The sequence below is a fragment of the Onychomys torridus genome, chromosome 8, assembly GCF_903995425.1.
Source record: "Onychomys torridus chromosome 8, mOncTor1.1, whole genome shotgun sequence".
In the NCBI taxonomy this organism is placed as follows: domain Eukaryota; kingdom Metazoa; phylum Chordata; class Mammalia; order Rodentia; family Cricetidae; genus Onychomys; species Onychomys torridus.
In genome coordinates, this window is record NC_050450.1 from 12,974,032 (window position 1) to 12,986,700 (window position 12,669).

Consider the following 12,669-nt stretch of genomic DNA (forward strand, 5'->3'; position numbering starts at 1 on the left):
CTTACCGGTACCTTTTCAGACTAAGCTTTTATTTTTTGATATTACAAACCAGTTTTCTTTATTCACAAACCACTGTAAGTGATATAAACACTAATTTCTAAAGACAGATATACACATTTCTGGGTTTGCAGATTGAGTGATGTGTGTTAAGAAGTCACTATATGCCACATTAATCTTTTTTCCATAATTCATAATAGCAATAGATATTTAGATAAATGAAAACATTCCAAATAAATACTGTTTTTTAAAAAATCCAAAATGTTTGTTTACACCTCTGACATGACATTTTAAAACGACTTATCGGCAGCTCAGTGGAGTGCCTGGACAAAAGGTTCTGCGGCATCGGTTGGCACCCACTTGCTCTAAATGATTTTATTAAAACTACATACAGTTGTGGGGAAAGTACATTTCATTGATGAAAATCAAAACTGCAAATGAGTTCTACTTTAGTCAGCACAGTAAGAATCCCATGTTTGTGATTTCATACACAATGCAGGTTCTGGCTTGGAAAGCGGGTGACTGGGAGGTAGCTATCTGCTGACCCTCTGCAGCCCCTTCTCTCTCATTATCTTTATCCCATCTGGGGTCGAATGCTACAGCATCGGAATAAATTGTTGCCTCGGATAACAACCAGGTGCACACGTGGTCATCCCACTGTAGCAGGTGGGGGAATGAGAATTTTTCAGGGATGCTGCCAGACAGTCTCCCCTCAGGCCCGGTCTCCCCACTCAAAAGGGAGGGAAAAAAGACCAATTTCTAGGTTTTTCTCTTCTCAGTGTTCAGCGGTTTCTCTCCCTTCCCCTCCTCGCCCTTTCCTTTTCTTTCTCTCCCAAACCATGATCATCTGTCTCAGGTATCGAAGCTACAGAAACTTGGTTTTCAAATCTCATGAAACTTTATTGATGGTTTAATAGCCAACCGATCATACGGGCATGCACGTAGGATGACTAGGAAAAGCTGGATCACAAACACTTTTTTTTTTCTTTTTAAAGTTTTGTTTGGTTTTGATCTTAAAGCAGTTGTTACAGCGGATTGGCAGGTTCACAGCGTGAATTGATAACTTACTAAAGTGCGTGCCACGGGGCCTGCACTGCGACACAGGCAGAAACACTACTCAGGGGGACAGCTTGCTGATATTTTATAATTGAAATACAAAAACAGGAAGACCCATGACAGATACCCCAACTTAGGTTAACTTGTAAACAGGACAACATGGGGGATTCCAACAGAAGAAAATCACAAGCTGCAATTTTTCGTCTGTGTTGCTCTGGCCCGGCATCCAAAAAGGAGCCGGGCCCACACTACTCTCTGGGGGGCGGGGGAGCTTATAGTTTTGTTCTTTGTCTTGTTTTTCTTTCCTTCTGACAATCCTCTTGGGCCTCGGAGACAGAAGTAAAGATACCAGTTTAAGATAACCCTGGGGCACGGGGGAGAGGGGAGGGCAGGCTCTCACAGACTGAAAAATTGCAAGTTGCTCACAGCGCAGCCATGTTTTCAAAAAGTATCAAGCTGATGAAAATACCATGATTATCTCTATTCAATGATTGCGGTACTTGTAAAATGCGACTATAAATCCAGATATGATTATCATGTAATTCCATAAAAATTATACGTCTGTCTCTAACAGTTAATCTACTAAGCTAAAACTAAAGCCTCAGAGACTGTTTCTAGAACATAACTCCACTGCACAGATGTAAATTTTATACAGATTTTTAACTGGTACAAAGAAGTTAAGTTTTTAGTACTTTCTTTTTTTTGGAAAAAAAGAAAAAAATAGAAACAGTGCTTTTTTATCACCTTTTTATTAATGTTAATTTTTCCCTCCCATAATATAAAAGTCAGCAGTGATATCAATAATTTCTCATACTGGAAGAAATATAAAAAGAATGCTTATTGATGGCCTAACTAGTAGTCTTTGCTTAAATAACTAGTGGGTAGGTAGGAAGCTGAGTACTGCGGATGGAATGGTAAGAGGGTTACACAACCTCCTTCAACTCCAGCCTCAGCGCCAGGAGACGTGGGTTCTTAACGGAGCCTTTGGCTTAACTTTGCCAGGAGTAACTTAGAACCATAGATTTAGGATTGGTGGTGCAGTGAGTCACTTAGATTCATCAGTTACTATATATATATATATATATTTATTTATTTATATATTCTTTTTTTTCTTTCAGCCAAACCCCAGTCCCAAACCCCTAAGCCCCTCCCAGCCTCCCTTTTCACAGAATAAAATAATATAGATGCAGAAAGAATGACTTGTCACTTAGACTCTTCCCAAACACCTTAACCCCAGTAGCTTCATGTTCAGCATATAATTCATTTACATAATATAGCACTCTGGATATGGCCCTAAATCGGTTTTTATTCGTATCTAGCCTCTCTCTAGATCAACCACAAATACTCCTACAGCCAGCAACTGAACTACAAGAACCTCCAAAACCAAAGACCCACAATATTAAAATACACAGAACAAAATATCTGAGGTATAAGATAAAAAATGTCATTTTTTCCTCTTTTTAGTTTTAGTTGTTTTCTTTGAGTTGCTAAAATGATGTCCTACTGCATGTGTTGCAACACTCAGGCCTCGGAAAGCTTTCTCTCTCCCCACATTGGAAGGTTGTTTTTGTTTGTTTGTTTGTTTGTTTTTTATTTGTTTGTTAATGATTTTGTCATTTAATATGGAGCAAAACGGTTGTATCCCCCTCGGTATATACTAGCCTGCAATGAAGAAAGAACGAGACCCACATCATCAGCATGGCTCCTAGTCTTGGCATCAGTCAAGGGCGCAAAAGCATTCTGAAACAAAGCAATTTGAGGGGTGTGTTTTTTTACATTTTTCCTTTTTTAACATGTGGATCATCAAAAAAGACTAATGTTAAAAAAAAATAGACACTCAAAACCAACCAAAATAGAGGGTACCCTCCATCCCCACCCCAGGACCTTTTCAGAAAGCTAATGGTATGGTCAGTCCTGACCTCCCCAAGCAACTCTTTATGGAAAAAAAAAATCCTCAGGAAACTGAATTGGATCCACTGGTCCTACTAGCTATGAGGACTCTGGTTTATAAATGGGACAGTGGATGGATTAGAACTAGTTCATTTTACTGGTTTGTTTCTTTGATGAATGGATTAATCGATATGATGCTCTACTAGGAGACACTCTATCAACACTTAACAATGATTCTAGACTATTTATTGAGTGTAGAGATTTGGTTCTCCTTTCCAGCCCTTTCCTCAAGTGGCCTAGGTGTTGAAGGAGAGTTGCTGAATGCCGTATTGAAGAAAAAAAATGGGGAGGGGTAGGAGGCTTCTGGATGTGGCTAGGAACCTGTGGATTCTGATGTTGTGGTGGGGTTAAACAGGGGCATTTCAGGGTGTGATCAAGCTTGTGTAGATGTAGAACGGTAGGCTCTTCTAATCCTGCTTGGGTTTTTATGACCCAGCATCCAGGGAACTGTCTGGCCAGAGCTTTCTATGGCTCTGAGGTAACACTTAACCATTTCCTTTAGCCAAAAGTCTTGGCGATTGCAATGACTGCCTGTGGGACTGAGTTTTAGGAAGAGGACTGATATCCTTGACTCAAGCAGAAGACCGCATGCCAAAGCGCTGTAATGATCGCATACGCTCTCACGCGTTGGGCACGTCTTACTGAACTCAAGAGTTTTAGTGCATAGAAGTTTGAACAAGTACAGGCAAATTCACCCCACCCTTACCCCCCAGTTTGCCCTCCCCTTTACCCTTCCCAAAACAAAAATAAAACCCCAGATTTCCCACCCCCCCCAAGGAAAAATAAAATAAAAAGAAGACAACCCCCAAAGCCAGCTGATTCCTTGATTTCTTATATACTGGGCACACACACAAAGTGTGCCCCGCTGTCTACTTTCTCTCCTGGGCGACTATGACTTTAAACATGAATTGTAAAAGGGGAGGAGAAGCAGGCAGATTCTCAGCTGCCTGACAGCAGAGGCCTGGAAGTGTGCAGCTTAGCTCCTCTGAAGTCTGTGCTGGGGCTGGAACCTTGGGGCTATGTGAATGAGCAGCACGGGAGGGAAGGGAAAAAAAAAAAGAAAAAAAAAGTTCTGCATTGACACTGCATTCCGTTAGTGATGGATTTAATTATCAAAATGACTAATTATTCCATTAAGGTAAGTGCTCGCTAGGTGAGACTTGCAAAATTAGAAATATAATAACTTACATGCACTACATTGCCAAGAAATTAAGACATTTATCAAGTTTACTGGGAGGATTAATGTGGCATTTTAGCTGCTGTTAGCACAAGAGACAAATTCAATTAAGGGAAAGTGAGAAGACTTCAACCATCAGCCCACACTGAGGCCCCAGCTTGGGGTAGAAGGGCAGGGAGGAAGACAGCAAGACAGCAAGAGCAGAGGACAAGGAGGAATTGCTACTTACCATGGCACCAACGCCGTAGGTGGGGGCTGGAGCAAGTGTGTGGTGGTAGGGGTCGGCAGCATAAACTCGTCCGTAACTGCAAAGGAAAGCAGAAGTGAGACTGGCCCATCCTACACAGTTACAGTGTAAGAACTCCAGCATAAGGTAGATTGCCAAGACGCCATGGAGGGGCTGCACTCATCTTACACCATGAAGCATCCCCACTCGACCACATGATATAAAGAAGCTCAGTCTGAGTGGGGTGGTCCATTTAACACAGCTGGTCATATGGATGCATTATTCCATATACAGTCAAGTGCAAGTTAATGATGGGGACCCATTCTGAGAAGTGTATCATTGTGTAATTTTTGTTCTTGAAACATCACAAAGTACATTTACACAAACCAAGAAAACGGTGGTGGTAAAATCTCAGGGGAACACTGCCCTAGATGTGGCATGTAGCTGTAAACATACATACATACACACACACACACACACACACACACACACACACACACACACACACACTCTTTCACATCCTCCCCCACTGTGATGTAGTCACTTCAGAGTCTAAGGCAGGCAGGAAGCAAACACTAGAGAGACTGGTCTTGAGAAGTCCAGGGTCCCAGACAGAATTTAATGCCAAGAGTAGATGAGTAGATAGATGTCTTGACTTGACTGTCACCAAGCAAATGGGATCAAAGGCATCAGAAAGAGTGCAGTGACCTGTTGGTGCAGCTCCTGCCCAATCCTTCATATTACCATGGAGCAGCTGTACTCAGATGAGATGCTATGAAGGTTCTGTGAGACTCCTGAGTCAAACATAGAAATCATAGCCTGGTTTGGTTTCAATGTTGGCATCCCAGTATCTCATCTGTCCTTGGCCCACTTCTTGAGGTAGGAATATTTGGAGCCAGTATATTTTAGACTGCTTCCTGAACTTTTGACTCTTCTTCTATCTCTAATCATCTTTCTCCCTCAACTACTATAGCTTCAAGGGCTGGCAATAGAATGAAAATGAACAAGAAATGGGAATGAAGTGTTCAATTAATTTCTAGACTGGAGCATGACACATATCAGTTTACTTTACATGCTGTAGGTGACACAGTGGACAGAACTGGAGGGGACCACTGAACTTCTCAGAGTGATGTGCACACTCAAATACGTCCTTGCTTGTTTGACATCCCACCCCAGACACCTTTCTGGAGATGGTTGAGACAGTGAGATGTTGATACTGATCAAGATAAGATAAGATAGGTCCCTGATAAGATAAGGCAAGTCTGATATGGAGACTCTAACACAAGTGGTTTAAAAAGAGAATGCACTCTAGAGGAGAAAGAGGCAGGTATAACAAGACAAAACAATGCAAGGAAGGCTGAGCAGGACATTGACTTTGATCTGATTCTCTCAGTTGCATAGTAGAGTGTGGTGATATATTGTGCACCCTAATAAACTTGCCTGAGGATCAGAGGACAGAGCCAGCCACTAGATTAGACACAGAGCATAGGCAGTGGTGGCACACACCTTTAATCCCAGCACTTGAGATCTCATGCCTTTGCTTGGGAAGCACACATGCCTTTAATCCCAGGAAACTAATATGGCAAGGCAGAATAAGGTATCTAAGGCATGAGGAAATAGCAACTCACTCTCTTTAGGCTGAGGATTTTGTAGAGGTAAGAACTAGTGGTTGGCTGTTCTACTTCTCTGATCTTTCAGCTTTTACCTTTTTTTTTTTTTTTTTTTTTTTTTTAAGACCATGTAAGATTTGAATAACAGTAGAGCTTTTCTCTCCTGCAGGCAGGTCAGTTAATTTTTCAATGCCCAAGTACTCCAAGTGACTGCAGAGGTCTTTCCTAGGAGGTGGGAGATTAAGCACCCAGTTGAAATAGCTTCCTTTAGCAGAGAGCCAAGGGAGCTGGGAGGTGGAAATACCTAAGCTGTTGGGGAATGGAGGATGCCCCAGTCTCACTTAACAGTGTCTCTGCAGTTTTGGCATCTTTTGACTCTGACCATTTAAAAAAAAACAAACAAACAAACATATGAATGGGTTAATTTACACTACCTACCACTGAACTCTTGAAATAAAAGAGTGTGCTTAGTGTCTTTCCTTGTCTTTTTGATATTTTCCTTTTAATAATCTTTCTCAGAGTCTATTAAAACAAGGAGTTGACTCAAGACACTGAGGCAGGATGCAGGTTTATGGCTACATGGTCCTGGCACATGCCTTTGCTCTCTTGGTTACTGGATAAGAATCTATGCAGTTGGTCAGTTGACTTGGTTGTTTACACAGTAGAACGTGTGTGTGTGTGTGTGTGTGTGTGTGTGTGTGTGTGTGTGTGAGGTAAACTGAGTGAAGGACATTTTAAATCTCAGACTCCAAGTTAGACCACAGATGGACAAGACAATAGATGATTCCAACATCACCAAGAACTTCCCAAGGGCACTAACTGCCACATGCACCCCTGCCTGTTTCTAAGAGCATCAAGCTGAAATCACTTCACTCAGTGTTCAGCATACAGCCAGGGCTGCCTGATCCCCAGCAGCTCTGCTGCAATGAGTACTTCTGTTCACAGGCACACTTCTCTTTGAAGCTAGCAAATGGTCAACTCATTCTCCCTTTTCTTTAATTCAAAGGGAATTTTATGTCCCTTTGTTCATTAAAAACAAAAGTTTACCAGAGAACCCACTCTCTGGGAGGAAGAGTAGATTCAAGGTCGTGGCATGAGGATATGCTAACATGATGGAAGCATTTGGTTTTATCTTATTGATTCTTATTGTTTCTTAATATTTCACCTGGAAAATTCAGTTATATTAACAGAAGACATGGAAAAGAATCGTAGGGCATATGTTAAGTGACAGCCCACAGAGTTTCTCACAGTGAGTGTGAAGATGGAAATTTAGAACAATTTGTTTTTAATTTTGAGAACTGTTTTACTGTGGCAACAATGAACACTTTGCACCGGGGAGGTAGCTGAATTGGTCAAGTGCTTATTTTGTAAGCATGAGGAGCTCCCAATCCCATATTTTCAAAACTGCTAAGTGTGGTGGCACTGGAGAGGTAAAGGCAGGTAGGTCCCTGGGCCTTAGTGATCAGCCAGCTTAACTTACTTGACAAGTTCCAGGACAGTGATAAATCATTAAACATCCCCCTCCCATGAAGTGTTTAATGCCCTAAGGAATGACATATGAGGCTGTTCTCTGGCCTCCATACACAGGCACATACCTGCACATACACCTTAAGAGTCTGCTTTTCAGGAAATGACTGAATGAATTGAATGAAGGTACAGCTTCCATCTCCTGTTCTGCTCTGATTTCAGTTTGGGGCTCTGATACTGGGCATAGCTTCAACCTTTACAGAAAGCCCAAGGTAACAGTTTGGCAGCACTGTTTTCCAAGACTGAAGAAAATACAGCTGCCCCAAACTATTCCTCCCAAATGAGAAGGCTCTTGTTCTCCTCAAGGTGACCTCTACCTTCAGAATGCCATGGTTTTATGATGATTAATACATTTCATTTCCACTGAGGAAAAGGGACCATGTCAGCTCTAACAGAGAGCAAGGAAGCCTCTTTTCAGATGCTAATCTCCAAACACGCCCTTGTGAGACACCACAATTTAGACACAAGGTTATTAGGGAAGGTGGGGACTTGAAGACTGCTTCTTCAGCAGACATACCAGGCACGTAGGCACCCTAATGTCCTCAGAGCTAGCTAAGCACAGCCTGAACAAAGAACAGCAGATCCCAGAGACCTCCACAAGAGTGTGGGCAACATGGCTATGGCTGTGGTGTTAGGATCTGACCTGGGATACACCACCATTTCTGGTGAAATTGGACAAGGTATAATCAGACCATGAGACTAGCTGGCCCCAGTTCCAACAAACCAGCAATCTTAAGGAAATATAAATCTGATCACTGCATTCCACATAAAGTATCACTACCGTGATGAAAGACACCAGTGTTACATCAGACTTTGCTCAACACTCGAATCCTTTCAAATCAAAAGCCATTTACAGTTATCAGCTCCATGTAATCTGTCCATCCATCCTTTGATTTCCATTCATACATCCATTTCTCTATTTAATTAAATATAAATCTGTATACATTGTATCTCATCATTCTTCTACTCAGAACCCTTTATGGGTTTCCCCATGGGTTCTAGACCCATATCTTCTATCCTGATTTCAGTCCTTAACTTGTTCCCATGAGCCCATGGTCTCTGTGTCCTAGGCACTCTGATCTCATTTATAGCCCTTAGACACAGTCAAATCCAGTCTCAGGACCTGACCATTCACTCTTCTTCCACGTGAACCACTTCCTTTCACCATTTATATTTTAGATTAAATGGCCAACTGCTGCGTCTTCTTCTGACCACCCTTTCTGAAGGCTACTTTCCAGCCTTGATATGCTTAGTTCCACATGGCACCTCTCTGATAATTTTATTTACTTTTCTGCATGGTTGTTCACCTTTTCTTTCTATGTTAAGAAAGGCCCATGGGGCTGAGGCTATGTCTACTCCTTAGATATGGGCCATTGGATGAGTGGGGAGTAAAGAGGAGGAGAGAAGCAGGATTCTAAAGATGCTTGTAAGTATAAGTTTTTCTTAATTTAAGAATTATATATGTAGTGTGTGTGTGTGTGTGTTCGTAGGCATGTTGCTTTGCATGTCTGAAGGTCAAGGGACAAACTATTGTTTAGTTGGATATCTCCTTCCACTGTGTAGGCTCCTGGGACTTAAACTCAGGTCATCAGGCCTGGCAGCAAGAGCCTATATTCATGGAGTTATTTGCTTTGGTTTTATAATTTTATCAGTAGGATCTACCATTAGGGGTGTGTGTGTGTGTGTGTGTGTGTGTGTGTGTGTGTGTGTGTGTTTACTTTTATCACCCTTTACATTATTGTTTAGAGTTCAAGATCTTTCACTGAACTATATTGGCTTGGCTAGCTGACCAATGAGCTCGAGGATCTGTTTGCTTCCTCTCCCTGGTTCCCCAAGGTGGGGGGTTACAGATACATGCAGCTATGCCTACTATTTTACATGTGCACCTGGGATTCAAACTTGGGTCCTCACACTTAGAAAGCAAGCACTCTTCCTCACTCAGCTATCTCCCCAGGACCATACTGTATATTCTACCAGTGGAAAGATGCTTTACGATATACTTGCTAAACATTCTGCTTAGCACTGACACACATTCAAAACCCTTCAAGACACAGAAAAAGAAAACAAAAACAAAATCAAAAACAGAAAACAAAACAAAAACAGGGGACTCTTGAAATGGAATGTGGAGCTTTACACCTTGCTAGATTACAATCACTAGACAAATGGCCACAAAATCTAAATCCCTCATGAGAAAGTAAACCACAGAATAATGGATACCTCTTTTGTTGGCTGCTTCCTGATGGTTTGCAGCCATAAGGCTTCAAGTTAAAACAAGGAGGCAACATGAGGTTTTAGGGAGAAAGCCAAGAACCTCCACATTCAAGTTCTGTTTTTACACTGTCCTTGTTCTTCTAAGTCAGGCAAGACGTCGTTTCTTTCTCAGATCCACATGTATCCCACTCCAAAATAGTGTGCATCTATTTGAGTTCTGCCAAATTAGCTTGTGAAATGCTCAAGAACAAACATGATTCATTTTCAACCCATCCACAGAGAATGGAAAACATTAGGATGCAAGGCTTCTTACATGGCATCTCATGAGCTGGCCTCTCCCTACAGCCCATAATTTTGATTTCAGAGGCAACTGACAGATTCTATTCTAATATGCTCACAGGTACTTCTAGCATCAACTTACAAATGCTGTGGAATCAAGATCTATCTAATTTATGTTACAGCTGTAGCTTCAATTCCAGTAGTTGAACTCAAGGTTACATGTAGCAAATTGAATGATTCTTCTATCTGTTGAATCAGAAACAGGAACCTATGTTTTTATTTGTATGCATATGAATGTGCAAGGTGTGGTTGTATGCATGTGTGTTTGTACAAGTGTGCTGATGCATGTAAATGCCAGATGTTGATACTGGGTATACATGTGAAGGCTAGAGATTAATGTTAGGTGTCTTCTTTAATTGCTATCTACTTTATTACTGAGACAGGGTCTTTTGCTGACCCTGGGAGCTTGCAAATTTGGTTAGTCTAGCTAGCTGCCACACCTGCCCAACTTCTATGTGAGGGCAATCCATTGAGACATCTTCACAACCCTGAATCCTTTTTTTGTTTTGTTTTATTTTATTTTTGTTTTTTGAAACAGGTTTTCTCTGTGTAGCCCTGGCTATCTTGGAACTTGCTCTGTAGACCAAGCTGGGCTCAAACTCAGAGGTCTGCTTGCATCTGCCTCCCTAGTGAAGGTATTAAAGGCATGCCACCTGGCACCTCTGAATCCATTATTTAAAAAAAAGTCAATTCTACTGAGATGTATAAATAGTGCTTATTATTAATGTTTTCAAAAATCTAGTTAAGACAAGCTGGGTGATAATGAAACACGATGTGCCTGCGTGGGTAGCTCAGGCAGAATTATAACAGTCTCACAGTTTTCTTCTAAGGATGTAGTAAGTGCGGTGTAATTAATTTCACTCCTTTTCAATTAAGAGTCTTTTATGATCTCTTTAACATTACTTTCCTATGCCTCCAGTCTCAGAGACATCTTGGAGAATCCCTGTGGGGCAGAAAGGTGGGTAAAGTCTTTTCACTCCTGAAATGAAGTTTGCAAGGTATGACCTTCCTAGCCAGTCCCATTGTGTCAGAGAAGCAACTGACCTGTGTCCCTCCTGCAAGAAGAGTGGCTGCAGAGGGGACACTCACATCAGCACACTGCACTGAGACAGTGAGTTGCCCCAGTTGGTGCCTCTAGAGACCATTGCACCCCTTTTCTTTAGAGCTGGACTATATAGTCTGTAGGTGTTTAGGAAAATGAAGCCAGGCTAATCACATACATATTGCAAAGGAGTGAGGTCCCAGTGGTTTTAACTCCTGCTCTGTGGGAAGCCCTGGGGTTAGTGGATCTTCTCTTTCTCTTTCCAATGGAGAGCCAACTGAGTCTACAAAGCTTGTTGGCCTATCCCACCACCCACCTTGGTGAGACTTTCTAAGGCAGTGAGGAGGAAGGAGGTAGACATTTGAGTAGTTAGAATACATGACCTTTTTATCCCATCCAGATATTCATCCTATTTGATTATCCTCATCTGGTGAATTCTCAGGACTTTGCCAAATGATGATGGAAAGATTCAAAAGAAAGCTTGTTGGCTTGATTTACACCTGGTAGAAGGCACTGGTGAGATGTAACCTCTTCCTGTGCAGAGGGAAATGCATTTGGAACATACATGATCCTAAACAAGTGGATTCTTGTTTGGGCCACACCCTCTGTTCTTCCCAGGGACTGGTAGGGGAAAGGAGCTGTAGCCAGCATAATGGGGAGGAAAAAACACTCAGAAGGCACATGACCTTTATGATCTTCTATCTCTTATAGCCAGCGTTAATTCCTTCCTTGACTATGTTACCATCCAACCATTTTCTAAAACAAGTGGGCATCTTCTTCCTTTCATGCAAGTATCTACCAGGTAATTCAGGAGGTACAGGACCTAGGAATCCAATGCCCAGGGTAAGAGGGTTGGGTGGGGGTGCTGAATGGGCTCACCCTCTGAATTTAATAATGATACTTCTGTCATAAATTTTCACTACTGTCACCTTCTTCTAATTCAGTTACTTAGGTAACTTTAGTTATCTATATATCTTTAATTTTACCAGGGAAATGGATAAGGACATTTTGTTTTTATGAGTACATTTTATTCTTATTTCACGCCACAAGCTTGGAACAGTGCCTCATACACAGTAAGCTCGTAATAAACAAGATTATTATTTTTACTAAGTACCTTTACTTACATGTTCCCTCTGCATCTGGTACTTCAAGCAAAATGTACATCACATTCCATTGGAAACAATACCAATTAACCACAAATCAGTTTTCTTCGTGACAACTTTGCTGAGCAATCAGAACCCCCCAATGCAAGGAGGACAATTAGAGGGAATTTGCTGAAGGATCCATTAGAGGAATGGCCAATTTAGCAATTTCTTCTAAACATTATTTGAAAGTTTATTGCAGGTGTGTGCATGCATGTAGGCTCAATGGGAATAAAGGAAGAAAACAGTGCTCACACTCAACCTGGTGCCCTGGATGTGCCAAATAGTGCTTCACTATTTAAGAGACCTGCCTCACAGTGGATGGCTCCAACAGCTTTTGCTATTTTCATTTTGTTAGGATTTTTTTCAGAGACACCTACTAGGATAACATA

The 12,669-nt window shown here is 41.6% G+C and overlaps 1 protein-coding gene across 16 annotated transcripts in view; it reads right to left on the bottom strand.

The window, feature by feature from the left end:
• Positions 1-8: 8 nt before the first annotated feature.
• Rbfox1 (RNA binding fox-1 homolog 1) overlaps positions 9-12,669 on the bottom strand; it is a 1,681,994-nt gene continuing 1,669,333 nt past the window's right edge. For 10 of the 16 annotated variants that reach the window (XM_036197534.1, XM_036197530.1, XM_036197528.1 and 7 more), the window contains 2 exons: positions 4,410-4,485; positions 3,764-4,020 (listed from right to left, as the gene is read on the bottom strand). In XM_036197534.1, coding sequence (XP_036053427.1) covers positions 3,873-4,020; positions 4,410-4,485 — 224 coding nt within the window. In that variant the 3' untranslated portion in view covers positions 3,764-3,872. Of the gene's footprint in view, positions 2,794-3,712; positions 4,021-4,409; positions 4,486-12,669 lie in introns of those variants that run through there. The other 6 variants (XM_036197533.1, XM_036197529.1, XM_036197544.1 and 3 more) reach the window with 3 other exon arrangements.